Consider the following 18,916-nt stretch of genomic DNA (forward strand, 5'->3'; position numbering starts at 1 on the left):
TACTTCACCACTGCTGAAGTGCAAGTACTCTCAGTCTAAAAGATATTGGTAATTTGCTTTCCATGAGTGGCACATCTGATTTACTGTTAAGTTCCTAGTAAAGGGCACTATGGGTGCCCAGGGCCTGTAAATCAAATGCTACTAGTGGGCCAGCAGCACTAATTGTGCCACCCACAGGATTAGTCCTATAAACATGTTTCAGACCTGCCACTGCAGTGTCTGTGTGTGCAGTTTTGCAATGCCAAGTCGACCTGGCAAGTGTACCCACTTGCCAGGCTCAAATCTTTCCTTTTACTACAGGTATGTCACCCTTACGGTAAGCCCTAGGTAGCCCCAGGGGCAGGGTGCAGAATATTTAAAAGATAGGGCATGTACTGATATGTTTTAATTGTCCTGTTAGTGAAATACTGCCAAGTTCAGTTAGTTTTCACTGTTGCAAAGCCTATCTCTCCCATAGGTTACCATGAGGATTGCCTTTTAATATCTTAAGTGCTGTTTCCCATTGGGACCAGATAGAAATATAGCGTTTGGGATCTCTTAACTCACAATTAAAAAATACATCTTTTGGTAAAGTTGTTTTTTAGATGATCTGTTTGAAAATGCCACTTTTAGAAAGTGGGCATTTTCTTGCCTAACCATTCTTTGCCTCTGTCTGCCTGTGGAATCCACTTCTGGGTCAGACTGACAGTTGGGTTGTTTGTGAATTCCCTCTAGACAGTGACACAAAGGGAGCTGAGGTGTGTTCTGCATATCATGACGAGTCCCCCTGAGCTAGAGTGGAAGGGATGAACCGGCACCTGAAAGTACTTTGCGTGTCCTCACACAATGCAGTCTCTAACCCCCTGGTGTGTGTCTGGGCCAGGCCTGGGCAAGGCAGGATCCTGTGAACAACAGGGACGACACTTCTTTGAGGTTTGCCTTCTTCAAAGGCAGAAATGAGTATAAGTAGTCGACCCAAAAGCCCAGACTTTCAGATTACTTCTGGATCAAGGGAAACCTCTGCCAAGGAGAAGAGCCTGATGCTTGAGGAGGACCTGCCACACTGCCTGTTGCTTTGCTGTGCTGGCCTGCTGCTGCTGCTTGTGCCTTAAGAGGGAACAAACTGGACTTTGCTTTCTGAAATCCTGCTTGTGAAGTTTCTCCAAGGGCTTGGTCTGAGCTTGCACCCGTTCTGAAGTCTCAAAGCCATCTTAGACTTCATCTGCCAGTACCTGGGCTCTCTTGCTGATATCCCTACCCTGCCAATTGGTGCAAAATCCATTTCCTGAGCCCTTGAAAGGAGAAGCTGGTGAACCGAAGGGGAAACTCCACGCACCGGAGCCGAGCGGCAGAAAAAAAAAAAAAAACGACGCAACGCCTGCACCACAGCTGCAAAACAATAAAATAGACAGAACCTGTGAAAACGACGCATCCGAACTCAGCTCAGATTCAATGCTGCTGTGCGTCCAGATTTACCACATATCGTCCCTGGTCGTCACAACCTGCAACATCAACGCACAGACTACAGGCTCCTTGTCTGGAAATCAACGCATCTCTTTCTTGGGAGGAAAGAATAAACACATTGATTGCCTAGCGGAGAAAGAATCGACGCATGGCCTCACTTGCGAGTAAGGAATCAACACATCGCTTGCTTTGCTGACGCACGCCTGCCCGTGCGGCTTTATTTTTGATGCATAGCAGGTACTCTGTGCTAAAACAATGCATCCATTGATTTCCATGGATTGAGACCATTTTTACTTTAAAAAAATCATATCTTTGCTTGTGTATGTTGGATCTTTGTTGTTTTGATCTTGCTTGATTTAGATAAATATTGGCTAGATTTCTAAACTGGTGTGGGGTCCTTTTAAGGTGTTTTCACTGTGTTACTGTGTGTGCTAGTACAAATACTTTTACACATTAACACTGAGGTAAGACTGACTGCTTCTGCCAAGCTACCAAGGGACTGAGCTGTGTATCCCCTACCCTGACTAGAGTGAGGGTCCATACTTGGACAGAGTGTAAACTGACTGCCACCTAGAGACCCCATTTCTAACAAGATCCCTGAATACCGTCCTTTCAAAGCAAAACTTCTCATGAGGTACTTAGGCAAGGGGGCCATATCTGCAATTTATCGCTCACTTATGATCTTCACACCAGACTGGTTCACTTCCCTCCAACAGGATGAGAGGGTTGGGGGGCATGCTGATTTCTACCATGTGGTTGTGGCCCTTTTGGGAGGAGGTGGGTCACGAGATATCAGAGGTACTTGCCCATACCACTGATTTCAGTCCTTGGTTGGCCTTGTTGGGCCTTTTAGAGAACCTTGGAGGGCCACAATCCAAAACAATTTTTCTAGGGAAGACCTTTTGGTGGCGAAGAGAGGTATCGCCCACTACTGGAAACAGCCACACCCTCCTAACTTCTGGCCTGGCAAAAGGGAGTGGACTCCTGTGCTCACCAAGAGATACCAACTTATGAAGCATGCGGGTGCCCGAGAAAACCTGAAAATCCATAAATCCACCACTTCCTCCATATTTAATCAGTTTCATGAAAATCTGTTTGATTTGACTTTTCAATCTCAAAATTGTACTCCAGAGCCATTATTGTTAGGTAATAATATATTTCATAGTGAATGATGTTTGCCTTATTAAACCTAATTAAAATTTGGTCATCAGAAAAATAGATATCTAGACAATGTTAAGTAAAGGTGTGTAGGGTCGACTAAGTAGCTGCATTGCAATGTCAGCTAATGGAATACTTCGCTGAAAAACCACAGTTGCTGCCTTTTTCTGTGTAAAATGCTATCTGTGGGTAACAAGAAGAACTCTAGGTTTTTGATTCCAAGTTTGATCTACTTGACTATTCATCTTATGACGTGCTTTGGAGATAGGCTGGCCTTGTGGGGTTAAAGGCTATGAACAACTGATCAGCTCTGCAAAAGGGTCTGCTTCGGTCAATGCAGTACATGAGTTCATCTGATGTCTAGAGCGTGAAGGACTCTTTCTGATACGGAGTATGGCGGATGCAAAAGGACTAGGAGCTCTATGGTTTGATTAGGTAGAAAAGGAAAACCACCCTGGGAAAGAACTTTGGGTTAGTCCTGAGTATCATTCTATCTTTACTAATCTGAATAAAAAGGTACTTGTAGTCTGAGGGCTTGCAGTTCACTGACACGTCCAAGAGATGTTATAGCCACAAGAAAAGCTACCTTCCAAGAGAGGTACTGGATAGAACAACGGTGTAAATTCTCAAAACGGGAGTCTAGTGAGGACTACATAGAGATTCTGGCTTGATGCAGGAGCACTCTGGGACTTTTAAGGACCTCCTTAAAGGCTTTAACTACTGGTATTTGGAAAAAGGAGGAATAGTTCCTGTTTCACACATCAGCGGCTATGGCTTCTGTAACGAAACAGGCAATTGTTGTGCAGCCTGCACAAGAAATGAGCCCACAATACCCCACTGTAGTGCTCCACTCTCTCGGAGAAGCAAAGCAGAGCAGAGCAGGCAAAGGACTACTCGGGGGAGGTGGTGTGAGCTAATCAACGTTCACTGGCACTCAATAATGCACAGACTGAACATATATTGAGCTTTTTCTTAAAAATAAAAAAGGAAAAGGAAATATTTAGGCACACTATTTACTACTGTGCAATTAACTAACAAATACACGTAACTTTGGTGGAAATACCTTTAATCACATTTCATTTGACCCATAAAGGGTCATCAATCAATGAATCGCAGAGTCAACCTATCACCCCCCCCAAAAAAAACTGAAAGGAGTCCCTAATCATATAGAAGGGTGTTTTAGGAAAGTGTCCCTCTTGGCACGGTTACACCGAACTTTTTGCCTGATATCTGATGCTAACTTGACTGAGTGTGTGCTGGGATATTGCGAATCATGCTCCAGCAACTGTGTTCTTTACCTTAACTGTACCATTGCTTCCCAACTGGCACAACACTGGCACACAGCTAAGTCCCTTGTAAAAGGTAACAATAGTACCAAGGGCCCTGTCACCAGGAAGGGTCCCTAAGGGCTGCAGCATTTATTGTGCCCCCAAGGGACCATCCACCAGACACATGCACACTGCCTTGCAGATTGTGTGTGTTAGTGGGGAAATAAAAGTTAAAGTCGACATGGCATCCTTCTTTTGGGTGCCATTCCCAAAAACCACTGCCTGAAGAATTGATAAGTCACCACTCGGGCAGGCCTTACACCCCTAACGAAGGATGCACTATACCACAGGTGAGGGCATAGCTGAATGATTAACATGCCCCTACAGTGTCTAAGACCATTCTTAGACATTGTAAGTGCAGTGTGGCCAGATTGTGGACATGGGCTGGGAGTTTGTCATTACGAACTCCACAGCTCCATGATGGCTTCACTTAAGCCTGGGAATTCGGATATCAAACTGCTCTGCACAATAAACCCACACTGATGCCAGTGTTGAATTTATTGAAAGATGCCCCCTGTTTTTCTTCCAACTCTCTTTTGTAAGGCTGACCGGTCTGTGCCAGCCTGCCACAAACAGACAAGTTCCTGACCCCGTGGGATGAGAGCCTTTGTGCTCTGTGGTCTGAGAGAAAGCCTGATTTGGGTGGAGGTGCTTCACACCAACTCCCCTGCAGGAATTTCAACACTTGGTGGTGAGCTTCAAAGGCTCCTGCCTCGTGTTAGACTGGCCCAGGGCACTCCAGCTAGTGGAGATTCCCGCCTCCCAGACCAAGCCCCACTACTGGCGGCAGATCCAGAGGGAAAATGAGTAAACACGAGGAAGAGTGCGCACCTCAACTGGGACCACCCCTAGGGTGACCAGAGCAGAGGTGAAACCCTCCTGGCAAAATCCTCCAATTTGTTTTGGATGGTGATAGCCGATAGGGTTAGGAATGTACCCCCTCCCCAAAGGAAGTGGGCACAGAAAGGGTACATATTGGCTACCGTCCTTACTCCTGTAAGGCCCCTAAATGTATCAATTTAGGGGAACCCCTGAACTTTACTCTTCTGTTTCCTGGTGCCCTGAAAAGAAGGAGCACTGATGAGCCACACCAGCAAAGAAGACTTCAGACGACAACTGACTTGGCTCCAGCCCTACCGGCCTGTCTGCAGCTTCAAGACTCCTACTACAAGAAGATGACATGTCCTGCAGGACCTGCGATCTCTAAAAAAAAAACCCAGAGGACAGTCTGCCTACCCAAGGACAAACATCTCCTGAAGACAGTGACCATGTCCACAAAGAAACCTCCAAGGACTCCAGAACCACCCCAGATCGGCAAGTACTGCCTACACTGCACCTGACAACCACAGCCTGAGTCCAAGTGGCCCACCGGAGCAGAAAGAGTCCCCAGGAGACTACGACCTCGAGCCCACCCTGGGTGGACCCCTCCTGCCCAACACGGCAATGCCAGCAGCCTAAATACAGAGGGCCCCCAGACTACGACCGGTCCAGCAATGTCTAGTGGGTTCTCTACTTATCGGTCCAGCAGTTGGTTTTCGACTCCCTGGACCACACCTCCAGCATCTTTGTGACCCTGGGGTCCCCCCATTCAAAAGCATTAGGTGCCCAATGCTGTGTTTGCACCCTGCACCCGGCTGCCCCTGTGTCGCTGAAGGGTGTGTTTGGTGCTGACTTGTGGCTCCCCTCCCGGTGCTGATCTAAACACCCCAGGTCTGTGCCCTGAAGTCATGGGTACTTACCTGCAAGCAGTTTCTATCTGAGTGACCCCTGTCTCCACAGGATTACAATGGGCGTCCAACACCAACTTTGACCTCTGCACTCGACTGGCCTCATGTTCCTGGTGGTGCCCCCTTGGTGTCCTCCTAAACTTTGCCCTCTGGACATCTTAACCCCCAGAGACTGGGATCGTAAGTAGAGTACTTACCTGCAAATTGTGTTGTTACTTTTCCTTCCCTAGGACTGCATTGCTTCTAAGAGAAATTGCACTGTCTATTTTTGAAACTGAAAAGTATTACTCACCTTTAAACTGTTTTACCTGTGAATTCCTAACAAAGAGCATTTGATACTTGAAAGTGATACATTCTCGAAACTGTACTTACCAGCAACAAAGATCCTTTTGGTTCTAGAAATAGAGTAACAAAATATATTTTTGATGCATAAAACATTGGCCTGGAGTTAGTCATTGAGAGTGTGCCTCATTTCTCGACTGTGTGTACAACAAATGATTAACACTACCCTCTGATAAGCCTAGCTGCTCGACCACACTGCCACAAAAGAGATTATATTATCTACTTTAGCCTCTGTAAAGCCTCTGGGGATCCACTGGACTGTGCACACTATATCTTACTCTAGCATAGTATATGCAGAGCCAGCTTCCTACACTGGTGCATCAGCGGTGAGGTCTGCAACTGCATCTGCTGGACTACTCAGCTAACATATGATCACCCGACTAAGTTCCAAAATTGCCTTTAGATTCAATTATTTTTTGAATCGAGAATTTTTTTCAAAATTTAAAAGTCCTGCTAGGGTGCTTGGCTAAGTCCCCTTTAACATTTCTTAAAAAGTTACTATAGTTAGGGGTAAGTAGCTAGAAGTATTTTTAGTTCCTAAAAGAAATCCCCAACCTTATTAACATGAGGAGCAGCTCAGAGGATATGGTTTTGGAACTCAACCTCACCCCTTACCTCCATCTCAAGAAAAGAGAGCTGAGGTCCCTCTGCAGACTCCAAAAAGTTCAAAACTGGTTACAATCCTACCAAGACCCAGTTCCCGGAGCTCTTTGCAGAGTATGCAAAGGAACAACCTGCTGAGGAGGAAGACCTCCCCTCAGATGGGGAAATAGTTAGGGATCAGAAGGATGGCCGCCCTCCTGCCTCCTAACATAACTAGGGCGGAGAGGGCCTTAGTGTACCAGACTCAAAGGATAGTACACACAGGACCTGGGTTTCCAACAGGGGAGTCTGGTTCCTCTGGGAACACGGAGGGCAGCCTCAGTTAAGAGAACCTCCTTTTAGCAAGGATGGCTAGCTTTGGAGAGAGCTCCTAGCTATAGAGAGGGAGAGAGCAGAAATGGGCTTAGTACTCATTAACGGTGGCAGTAACATAATACCTAGGGACAGAGAGCAATTTTATGACCTTAATCACCAAATGGTTCACAGCCTTTGAGAGAGGTTGTGGATCGAGAAAAGTGAAATACTCTCACTGGGAGCTCTCCTTTGGGAACTGTTCCCTGGTAAGCATAGAGACAGACTCCTCACACACTGGAGCAGATTTCTGAGTCCTATGACCTTATGAAGACTACCCTGAATGAGGGCTTTGAACTCACCACTGGGGAGTATAGAATTAGGTTCGGGGGGCTCACGAGACTTCAAGCCAGTCCTGGGTTGACTTCATAAACTACTCAGTGAAAACACTAGATGGTTGGTTAACTGGGAGTGAAGTGCATGACTAAGATGGGTTAATTTGTTTATGAAAGAACACATTTTAAGTAATTGCTTCAATGAAACGTTTTAACAATATCTGGCAGACCTAGGTCCAATTTCTCCCAAGAATTGGGAAAGAAGGCAGACTACTGGTTCACGACTAGGGTGGCCAAGACTTCTACTGGAGGTGACCAAAAAAAAGTGGTTACTAAGCCTCCCAGGGGAATGGTCGTGAGACACCCAAGGACAAAAGTAGAGAGTCTTCTAAAGGCCCCCAAAAACCTGTTCAGGAGGGTCGGGCCCGAACCTCTTCACCATCCACTCATGCGTACAAAGGAAAAATCTTTGATCCCAAAAAGGCCTGGTCTTTCAATTGTAGACAGAATGGACACCAAATTGGAGACACTGCCGGTCCCAAAAAGAATCCCCCTACTACTGCACCAGCTAGCACTGTCCAAAGCAACTAAGGGATCTACATAGTGTCCAGAGCAACTAAGCTATTTTAGTCTCTGAGGGTGGGGTAGATGTGGACACTCACTGTTTGGCCCCCTAATATGAACAAATACAGAAAGAATCCCTCGATTAATGGGACTAGAGTAGAAGCCCTAAGTGATACAGGTGCCAGTCTCAGCATGGTGACAAAAAAACCTTTTCCCCCCCCACACAGTACGTGGCTGGACAAACCTATCCAGTTACGATTGCTAATAATGTAACTAAGGTCCATCCCATGGCTATGTAGCACTTAGAATGGGGAGGGATTACTGGCCTGAAACAGGTAGCGGCCTCTTCTACAATCCTAGTTGAATGTCTGCTAGGGAATGACCTGTGAAGGTAGAACTCAAAACCCATGCAGCCATGCTGAGAATCCCTGAGATGGCGTGTGTGAAAAGTAGAGGACAAAGCAAGGAACAGAGTAAAAAAGAAGTGTTGGAGCCTGGGGTAGTGGCCAAACCTTTCAAAAGGAAACACAAGACGACTGGGGGACCAGCTCCTCAACAGTACAGAGCTAAAGACTCTTCTTCTCAGGAAGAAGTCTTGCCCAGAGGGAACTGAGCCCATGGAACTTGAACCTTACCAGGTTTAGCTCTTGGGCCCAGGGGGACCTCTCTAGGGTCCAGTTGTGTCAGGGACAGAGGATCTCTCCTACTCCTGAAGGCCTGTGACAGCTAGCTGCTACAGAGAAGGGAGATTTCAGTGGCTCCCACAGGGTCTATTGGAAGGAGGGACTCTTGTACACCGAGGCCATAGACCCCGAACATGATGCCACCAGGCGAGTGATAGTGCCTCAACACTTCAGGTAATTCATCTTCATACTAGCCCATGACTTCCCCCTAGCTGGGCATCTGGGCCAAAACAAAACTTGCAATAGGCTTGTCAGCCATTTCTACTGCACCAACATGTCTCAAAAGGTGAAGGGGTTTTGCAGCTCCTGTGTACCTGCAAAGCCAGTGATAAGGCAGGGGGCCACCCAAAGGCCCCCCTAATTGCACTACCAGTGATTGGGGTTTCCTTTGAAAGGGTTGGTGTGGACATCGTGGGTCCACGTGAGCACCCACAGGTATCCTGAAGCAATTCCCTCTAGGTCTACTACAGCCCCTGCAGTAGCAAAGACCCTCATTTATATCTTTACCAGGGTAGGGCTTCCCAAGGAAGTGGTTTCTGACAGAGGTGCCATATTCATGTCAGCTTACCTGAAACACATGTGGAATGAGTGTGGGGTTGACTTACAAGTTCACCATACCATCTACAAACCAACAGACTTCTTGAAAGGTTTAACAAGACATAGAAGGGCATGATCATGGGGCTCCCTGAAAACTCTAAAGGAGATGGGATGTGCATTGCCATGCTTGATTTTCACCTACAGAGATTCCTCAGAAGGGAGTAGTTTTTTTCCCTTTTGAACTTCGGTTTGGCCCTCCTGTGAGAGGACCACTTGCCGTTATGAAAGAGGGTTGGGAGATACCACTCCACAAATCTAAGCAAGATGTGTTGGACTATGTACTAGGTCTAATTTATAGGATGGCAGAGTACATGGAGAAAGCATCCAAAAACCTTGAGGCCAGCCAACAGCTTCAGAAGCAAGGGAATGGCCAAAAGGCTGCCCTGGTGGACTTTAAACCAGGGCAGAAAGAGTGGGATGTGAAGCCTTTGGCTCCCAGGGCACTTCAAGACAGATGGAGGTGCCATTACCCCCATACTTGAGAGGAAAAGTGAGGTCACTTACTTGGCAGACATGGGCACTAGCAGGACCCCAAAAGGGTGATCCATGTGAAATGCTGCAAGCTTTTCTCTGAGAGGGCTGACGTAACCATGCTGATGGTTACCAATGACAATCAGGAAGCAGAGTGAACATCTCTCCGACCTCCTCTCTCACAATCCAAAAGATGGGTCAGTTGATCTACTCAGACACCCTTACTGCTCAACAGCAGGCTGGATGTAGGCAAGTCCTGCAGAAGTACGCAGAGCTCTTCTCCTTAACCCCGGACAGACACACTGGTGTACCCATGACGTGGAAACTGGAGATAGCTTGCCAGTCAATTCCAAGATCTATCAGCAGTCTGACCAAGTTAAGGAGAGCGCCACAGTTGAAATCAACAAGATGCTGGATTTAGGGGTTATTGAACCCTCCGACAACCCCTGGGTTAGCCCAGTGGTCTTAGTCCCCAAGCCTCATCACCAGGTTGAAAAAAGAAATTAGGTTTTGTGTGAACTACAGAGGTCTCAACTCTGTCACCAAGACAGCTGCTCACCCCATTCCCAGGGCTGATGAGACGTTAGACAAATTAGGTGCAGCAAACTTTCTCAGTACTTTTGACTTGACTGCAGGATATCAGCAAATTCGCACGGCACCAGGAGCAAAAGCAAAGACAGCATGCTCCACACCTGATGGGCATCATCAGTTCACGGTTATGCCCTTTGGTTTAAAGAATGCCCCAACCACCTTCCAAAGGTTGCTGAATCAATCCTTGCTGGATTGAAGGCCTTTAGTGCAGCATATCTAGATGATATTGCTGTCTTTAGCTCCACCTGGAAGGACCACCTGGTCCACCTTGGGACGGTTTTGAAGGTCCTGAAATCTCCAGGCCTAACTACTAAGGCATCCAAATGCCAGACAGGGCAGGACACTGTTGTATACTTGAGCCACTTTGTAGGCGGAGGCCAAGTGCAATCTACAACCCAAGATCCACACCATTCTGGACTGGGAAGCTCCTACCACCCAGGCTCAAGTCAGGGCCTTCCGTGGCTTCACTACATATTACAGAAGGATTTCGAAGAAGTATGGATCCATTGTGACCCCCTCACAGACCTTACCTCTAAAAAGATGCGCAAGAAAGTTAACGGGATGGCTAGTTGTCACGAGGCCTTGACACCTTGAAAGACGCAATGTGCTCAGCACTATTTCTCAAAGCTCCAGACTACTGTAAGCAGTTCATTGTGCAGACAGTTGCCCCTGAAAATTAGATAGGGGCAGTCCTGTCCCAAACCAACATGACCAGCCTACTGATTTTATTAGCAGGAGGTTACTCCCCAGGGAACAGCGTTGGAGTGTCATTAAGAGGGAGGCCTTTGCTGCGGTTTGTTCCCTGAAGAACCTGAGACCATACTTGTTTGGTACTCACTTCATTGTTCAAACTGATAACAGACCTCTCAGATGGCTTATGCAAATTAAAGGTGAGAATCCTAAACTTCTGAGGTGGTCCATCTCCCTACAGGGAATGGACTTTACAGTGGAACACAGATCTGGGACTGCCCATGCCAATGCAGATGGACTTTCTAGGTTTTTCCACTTAGACTATGAAGACTCTCTTGGGAAAGATTAGTTTCATCCTCTTTCATTTGAGAGGGAGTTGTGTAGGAAAGAGCCCCTTTTTGCATGTTAACCTTTGTCCACGCCACTACACTTTTTGCCCGACCTCTGATGCTAACCTGACTGAGTGTGTACTGGGATCCTGCTACCCAGGCCCCAGGCACCTGTTTCCCTAAACTGTACCACTGCTTCCAGAACTGGCACACAGCTAAGTCCCTTCTAAAAGGTACCTGTGGTACCAAGGGACCTGTGACCAGGATGGGTCCCTAAGGGCTGCAACATGTATTTTGCCACCCTAAGGGACCGCTCACCAGACACATGCACACTGTCATTGCAAATTGTGCATGTTGGTGGGGAGAAAAAGGTAAAGTCAACATGGCATCCTTCTTCGGGTGCTATACCCATAAACCACTGCCTGTGGCAAGGGTAAATAACCCCTGTGCCAGGCCTTACAGCTGAATTAGTTAACACCAGGAGTGTCTACCCCAGCTGGGACAACCCCTACGGTGCCCAGAGATTAAGTGAACCCCTTCTGACAGAAATCCTCAATCTTGTTTTGGATGTTGATAGCAAACCGGGTTAGGAACGTGTCCGCCTCCCCAAAGGGAGTGGGCACAGGAAGGGTGTAGCCACCATCAGGGACAGTAACCATTGGCTACCACCCTCTGACCCTCCTAATACCCCTACATTTTGTATTTAGGGGCACCCCTGAAGGTTGTTCTTCAGATTCCAGGTGACCTGAATTGAAGAAGGACTGATGAGCTGGAACAGCAGAGAAGACTCCAGACGACAACTGACTTGGGCCCCGGCCCTACTGGCCTGTCTGCAGCTTCTAGATTCCTGCTACAAGACCACTTGTCCTGCAAGACCAGAAATGTCTACAAACCCCCAGAGGACTGCCTGCCTACCCAAGGACCAAGATCTCCCGAGGACAGCAGCCTTGTCCACAAAGAAACTTCCAAGAAGGACTCAAGAAGTGCCCTAAATCCACGAGTCCTGTCCACTATACATCAGACACCCACACCCAAAGTCCAGGTGACTCACCAGACCAAACAGTCCACAGGTGATTGCAACCTCGAGTCCACCATGGTTTGACCCCTCCTGACCTACACAACGCCTGCAGTCTAAATCCAGAGGGGGCCCCCCTGACCGGGACCGGATCTGGTGAAGATTTCCCCGATGCCTAATGATATCCCTATATCTGTAGCCACCGGTCCTTGGGGGAACCCAACCAATCGGTCCAGCAACATCCATTGGGCTCTCTACTTACTGTCCAGCAGTTGGTTTTCTTCAGCCGACTCCCTGGACCATGCCTGCAGCATCTTTGTGACCCCCCCGGTGTTTCCCCACTGAGAAGTACAGATGCTGTTTTTGCACCCTGCACCCGGCCATCCTTGTGCCGCTAATGGAGTGCAGTTGGTGCTGACCTGAGAGCCCCTCGTGCAGATCTAAACCCCCCAGGTCTGTGCCCCAAAGTCCGGGGTACTTACCTGCAAGCTGGTTCTTTACAGAGTGCCCCATCTCCACAGGATTCCATTGGGCACCCAATACCAATTTTGACCTCTGCACCCGTCTGGCCCCATGTTGCTGTTGGAGCATCCTTGGTGTCTTCCTAAACTTTGCCTTGTGGAAACCTTAACCCCCAGTGAATGGGATCCTAAGTCGAGTAATTACCTTCAAACTGTTTGCTTTTCCTCCCCTAGGTCTGCACTGTTTCTATACGAAATTGCAGTATCTATTTTTTTTTTACTGAAAAAGAATCTCACCTGTAAACTATTTTACTGTGATTTCTAAACAAAGTGCATTTGATACTTGAAAGTGATACATTCTTGAAACTGTACTTACTTGCAACAAAGATCCTTTTGGTTCAAGAAATAAAGTTTCAAAGTATATTTTTGATACATAAATCATTGGCCTGGAGTTAGTCATTGTGTTTGTGCATCATTTCCTGACTGTGTGTGCACAACAAATGCTTGGCACAACCCTCTGGTAAGCCTAACTGCTCGACCACACTACACAAAAGAGGTCATTAGTATTATCAACTTTAGCCTCTGTAAAGCGTCTGGGAAACCACTGGACTCTGTGCACACTATACCTTAATTTGGTATAGTACATCCAGAGCCAGCTTCCTACAGGTGTAACTTCAAATCATGTCAGTGTTGCCAAAACTACAGAACAGAATCAAGTCATAATACATCATTCCATAACTGACTTCAGTAACCATAATCCATTTGCAATCATAAGTAAAAAAGCATTGAAAGCATGTGCACACATTAATAATGCATTGCATTCTTTCAGGAATAATAATTACTATCAACAATAACACCATATTTTAATACAGCACTGTAAACAAAACCTCTAAATAAAAAGGATGTGCAAACATAAAACATGTGCCTGTGTCTTTCTTAAACTTAAGCCACATATCGGCATAGAATTGACCAATAGAGGTTGCTGCATTTCCAGGCTATACAACAAAAGTTGCAGGCTTGGAAGAGCTTGAAATGTAACAAAAAAAGTAAAAAGCACAAAGCTGAGGGGTGGTTGGGAGACCACGTCTGAGTCTTTGACTATCTTTTGGGGTAAAGTTCTAGGAGCAGGGCACGCCTGGCCAATCCTAGAGTTCCTCTACACCCTTGTCCCAACCATTCTGCAAAGCATGCTGGGACAATTAAAGAAAGCCTCATCCAGGAGTCAGTGGTTACATCTACTCTGGTGGTCTCAGCTTCACCGCTCACTAACATGCCAGCCAGGGCCCTGTTCCACTAAAACTTCAACAACAACAAAAAAGCCTCGTCCTATGTTGGCTTCAGAGGTCTAGGCTACTTTGTTCAGTGTGCTTGGGCTGTCCAAACACTTGTTCAATGTGACAGCTAATTAAGGGAAGCAGTTTTTCTTGCCACGCTTTCCATCTCAGGACCTGGAAGAAGCACTGTTAATTATGCCATTTGTGTGGGGGAGGCTATTGTTCCTTCTGCTGGATAGCAATGTAATTTACTTGGCCCAGCAGAATGACAAAATGCCTGGGCTCTGATCCCGAGCTACGCCACGGAGACATGACAATTATGGACGACCTGTAAGGCGTCTATCTGTTTGTGACTTGCACATTTGATCTTGGCACAAGTTTGTTATCCCAATTTGATACCACACTTTACTCTGTAGGCAAAATAAGCAAACTGCACTCTAAGGCAGAATTTCCCAATATATAAAGCGTCACTGCAGCCAGAACAGTAAACACTAGCTTTCCCTGTGAGTGTACAGGCCTACCCCAGGTCAATATATATAATCCTGGAGAGTCCCCTCTGCAACATGCTATCTGTGCGCAGTTACCGGGTTGCGCACATAGTCTCAAGTGTGCATGCGCATGTATAACCAGCCCAGTGCCCATTACTCTTGCTATATCGCAGAAGCCTTATCCTAAAAGGCATTCACAGGAGCTACGCCACGGAGACATGACAATTATGGACGACCTGTAAGGCGTCTATCTGTTTGTGACTTGCACATTTGATCTTGGCACAAGTTTGTTATCCCAATTTGATACCACACTTTACTCTGTAGGCAAAATAAGCAAACTGCACTCTAAGGCAGAATTTCCCAATATATAAAGCGTCACTGCAGACAGAACAGTAAACACTAGCTTTCCCTGTGAATGTACAGGCCTACCCCAGGTCAATATATAATCCTGGAGAGTCCCCTCTGCAACATGCTATCTGTGCGCAGTTACCGGGTTGCGCACATAGTCTCAAGTGTGCATGCGCATGTATAACCAGCCCAGTGCCCCTTACTCTTGCTATATCGCAGAAGCCTTATCCTAAAAGGCATTCACTGGAGGTAAACACATGAAGTTTACTGTGGATGAGGCATCAGCTGTGGGACTCACCCATATTAAAAAGTGGATTATATGGGCAGAATATATATATTTTTTTTTACAGCAGCTAAATGGAGCCTTACGGAAGTGGAGGGGAGACTTGACTTTTCCAGGTTAAGCAAGCAACAGATAATGTCCTACACAGGTTTTAGGAAATCCAGATATTTGAGGATGCAATAATAAACAGTTCTTTTCCATTTTGCTGTTCTTAAGACTAGTGTGATAAGATTGCGAGACTCTTATAAGTCAAGGTATTCTTGTGGAAGACCTAGGTAGCTGAACTCGGGTGGCAACTCTCTAGACTAAGCTGTTTGGTGTCACGATGTCTAATCTGGACCAGATTCCTGGAGAGAAGGTCCAGTCTGTTGTAGAGTTTCTCACTTGGGCAGAAAGTCGAAAGCAAAGATCCACGAATAGTTCTTCTATAGTGCACTACCCATGGATTGTAGGTGTGAGTACCTGAAGGCAAGGCTTGAGCATTTGAGGTTTCAGGGGTGGTGAACAGGTCTGTCTGTCTGCCAAATGGCCAGCACAGAAAGTAGTGGAATAGGACTTGTGTTTGGAGTTCTCACTTGTGGACCGGCTGCCTTACCGAACCTCCAAGCGACTGAAGAAAGTGCTGCTACCTGTATCCTCTCTCTGGGAGCAGAGGCCCAGAGCACACTAGCTTTCATGGGAATGCCATCAACCACCTCTACAATAGGCCTTACAACACTGCTCACGCGACTCCCTCCCCCTATTGCAATGTTCTCCAGGTTTTCTTCATTGTTTGTACGGCCCCCCCAGTTGCAGGCTGCCCTAAGTGTTTACTATAATGTTATGTTGTTTTGCTGTCATTAAGACTCAACTGTTCTGACATTAACTTCTCCACCTGTATTTCTAATTTGGATCAGAGTCGGGGTCTTCTATGTAATCCACACCTCAATCATAGACCCAGACGACAGATCTGTACTCCTCACAGGAAAGTATGACAGTAACCAGGGGATCCTGGGTAGTGGGTATGTCCCACATACACAGCAGTCAACCTTCCTGGACTAACTGTTGTCACGCCTAGATGACTGGGCCCACATTCACTAGCATCCCTGACGCAACTTTATTTGTGTGCTGGATGTGATGCTTGACAGATCCCATTCCCCTATGGAGAGTGCTCAAAGTGAAATGATGCACGACAGATCCCAGCCCTCTCTCCGGAGTACACAATCTACTTCGAACACTACAACAACTATCCCTTCATCATATCTGCCGACTTAAAAATCAGGTATCATGTCTTCGCTATAAACCCCTGCACCACCTGTACCTATGGGTGGTCAGCATCCCTAGCATTCTCCATCACCCTACCTGCTACCCCTCTAACCATCCCCCACCAATGGTCAGCACCCCAGCATTCCCCCATCACCCTACCCCCCTAAACCTGCCCCTCCCCCAAAAGGTCAAGATGGGCAACTATTGAAGGAGTGATTGCGCCAATCATAACCCTATGGTGTTGAGCCTGGCATGGGGAAGGCCCCTAAGTCAGTATCCATGTGGCAATTCTCCTTCTCGCTCCTGGCCAATGAATTCTTGAGGGGCACTCTAGCATGCCACTTCATGAGATATCTGGATGGTAAGGAGGGCTCAGACACTACAGGAGCCACGGACTTGGAAACCAGTGCTTCCCATTCAGTGCCCTCTGTTCGAAGCCACTACTTTCAAGCAGGAGTGGGCGCTCTTGAGTCCCTCAAGACTGACTTAACATGGGTTGACCGCGAATCAACAGATGCGGAGTGCAGGCCTGTATCTGAATCCTCAGCTAGGGCAATTCTGGGTGATCTCCACAAGGAGCAAACATGTTTGCTTGAAAAACTGTTGCCTTGACTGGACAGCATATACAGCTCATACATACACAGAGGTGGACAAATCAGGTCACCTTCTTGCATGGCCTCTGTCCTCAGACTCAAGATGTCCTCTGTCAGACCCTGTTTGATTTCTATAGTACCCTTTACAGTGCTGCCCCTTCTCCAACTGCAGCCCATGAATTCATTGACTGCTTAGTTCTCCGTAGAGTTGAGGGACCACCTGAGGGAGCACTGTAGTGCCCTATAATGCACCAGGAAATAAAGGCAGCCATTAAAAACCTAGCCTCCAGCAATTCCCCCGGCTGGGACGGCCTCTCTGTAGACTTCTATAAAGCTAACTCCGGAGTTCTAGCTTATAAACTGGCACAAATCTGTCAGAAGTCACTTGAAAAGGGTACCACCTACAGGGGAACTAACAGTTCACCCTCCATGAAGGATAATTCTTAACTTACTGGATCAAACCTCACATTTTAGATACACAATAAGCAATGGAAGACCCAAAACCACCACCCATCAACCTACCCATGCACTGTACACTCTTGGTACTGCTATACAAATCGCATATTAGTTCACTCCAAGCCTCCCCCCCCCCTCAAATTCAATGCTTATGTGAGGTATGCATGTGAGGAAGAATTTGGAAGAACATTACACAAGAAGGATTGGGCGGAAGCACATAACTACCTGCACAGCATTTGCCAAAATGCCAGATTTAAATTGATACAGTTCTTTATCCTACATCGGGTGTGCCTTTCCCTGGCCAAACTCTATATATTCCCTGGAGTCTTCATCTCCTCTCCAGCTGAGCCTTTTTAGACGCAGATCTTCAACATATGGTATGCTCGATCCATCCTTTTACTGGAACAAATATTCTGCAAGCTATTCACCTACACCAGCATACTCCTTCATCCCACATGGGACATCCGTGCACTTGGAATCTTCCCCTGGCCTGAAAACCAGAGATGTAACAAGATTCTTGAACCTCAGTCCGCTACTCGCCAAACATGTGATTACCTGTAAATGAAAATCATCCCATGTCCCCCCAACATGGTGCTCAGTGGTGCTAAGCTGGGCACTGGCAGAAAGCAAGGCCTTACACAGAGAAGAGAATAAAAGCCTCTGAAAACCCAAGATCGCAGACAGCCGGGACATGGGTTTCCATTATGGGGTGGGTGGGGGAAATGGGAGGGGAAGGTACCTAGAGAGGATGGTCTACCTCCTTGAAAAGCACAATCCTATCCCAAGAGCCTCTACTGCCACCTTCCCCATTGGCGTCAGTCACCTCCCGAATTCAATAAAATGCCTTGCACTCCCTCCCACAATGTAACTGAGCAACACAACACAGCAAAACTACTGGGGGTCCCCTGCTTCACCAGTATCATCCACACTTCATGAAATAGAGTTCTCCTCCTCCTTCAGACACCATGTAACTCTGCTCATTGGCACCTTCACCCCCTCCAACTAAAGGTTAACGTTGGTAGCTTTTTGTGTTTAATTTGACTGTAACACGCTCCTCAAACCTAAAACATCAGCACCTTTGCGATCTCTGTAAACCGCACAACACCAACAGTTAGAGCTTTACTGACATTCTGTATAATGTTTTGCATGATTGTCATACCTGAATTATGTTAACTTTTTTGTACATTTTAAAACTCAATAAAAAAATATGTTTAAAAATAATATAACTGGTATGACACAATCTTGAAAGAGGCCAGGAGCCACAGGTTTCTAGTGCAAGGAAACGCGGCCTAAAACGATTCAGCACATAAATAGATGATTGGTGTACAACCCAGGTTTGATTCCTTTTGGAAAAACATGTCAGTCAGGTCAGTAACCAAAATGTGTGTAAAACAGTTAAATCTTACTTTATTATTTTATTACCTCCAAATTTTGACATTCCTGAGCAGAGTTGGTAGGCAAACCGATCCACTTTATTTCTTTCTTTTCTTTAGAAATTATGTTCATGGCCATGAGTACATTTAAGGCATCATATACACGGCGTCTTATGTTTTTCTGATCATAAGCCTGCTGAAGAGAAAGAAATAGCTGTACCTGAAGCA

At 46.6% G+C, this 18,916-nt stretch overlaps 1 protein-coding gene across 21 annotated transcripts in view; it reads right to left on the bottom strand.

Annotated features, from left to right (window-relative positions):
* TFDP1 (transcription factor Dp-1) overlaps nucleotides 1-18,916 on the bottom strand; it is a 439,810-nt gene that overhangs the window by 215,922 nt on the left and 204,972 nt on the right. For 14 of the 21 annotated variants that reach the window (XM_069204640.1, XM_069204648.1, XM_069204642.1 and 11 more), the window contains one exon: nucleotides 18,738-18,884. In XM_069204640.1, the coding sequence (XP_069060741.1) occupies nucleotides 18,738-18,884 (147 nt within the window). The remainder of the gene's footprint in view (nucleotides 1-18,737; nucleotides 18,885-18,916) is intronic. The other 7 variants (XM_069204654.1, XM_069204651.1, XM_069204655.1 and 4 more) reach the window with 1 other exon arrangement.

This window comes from Pleurodeles waltl, chromosome 8 (assembly GCF_031143425.1).
Source record: "Pleurodeles waltl isolate 20211129_DDA chromosome 8, aPleWal1.hap1.20221129, whole genome shotgun sequence".
NCBI lineage: Eukaryota > Metazoa > Chordata > Amphibia > Caudata > Salamandridae > Pleurodeles > Pleurodeles waltl.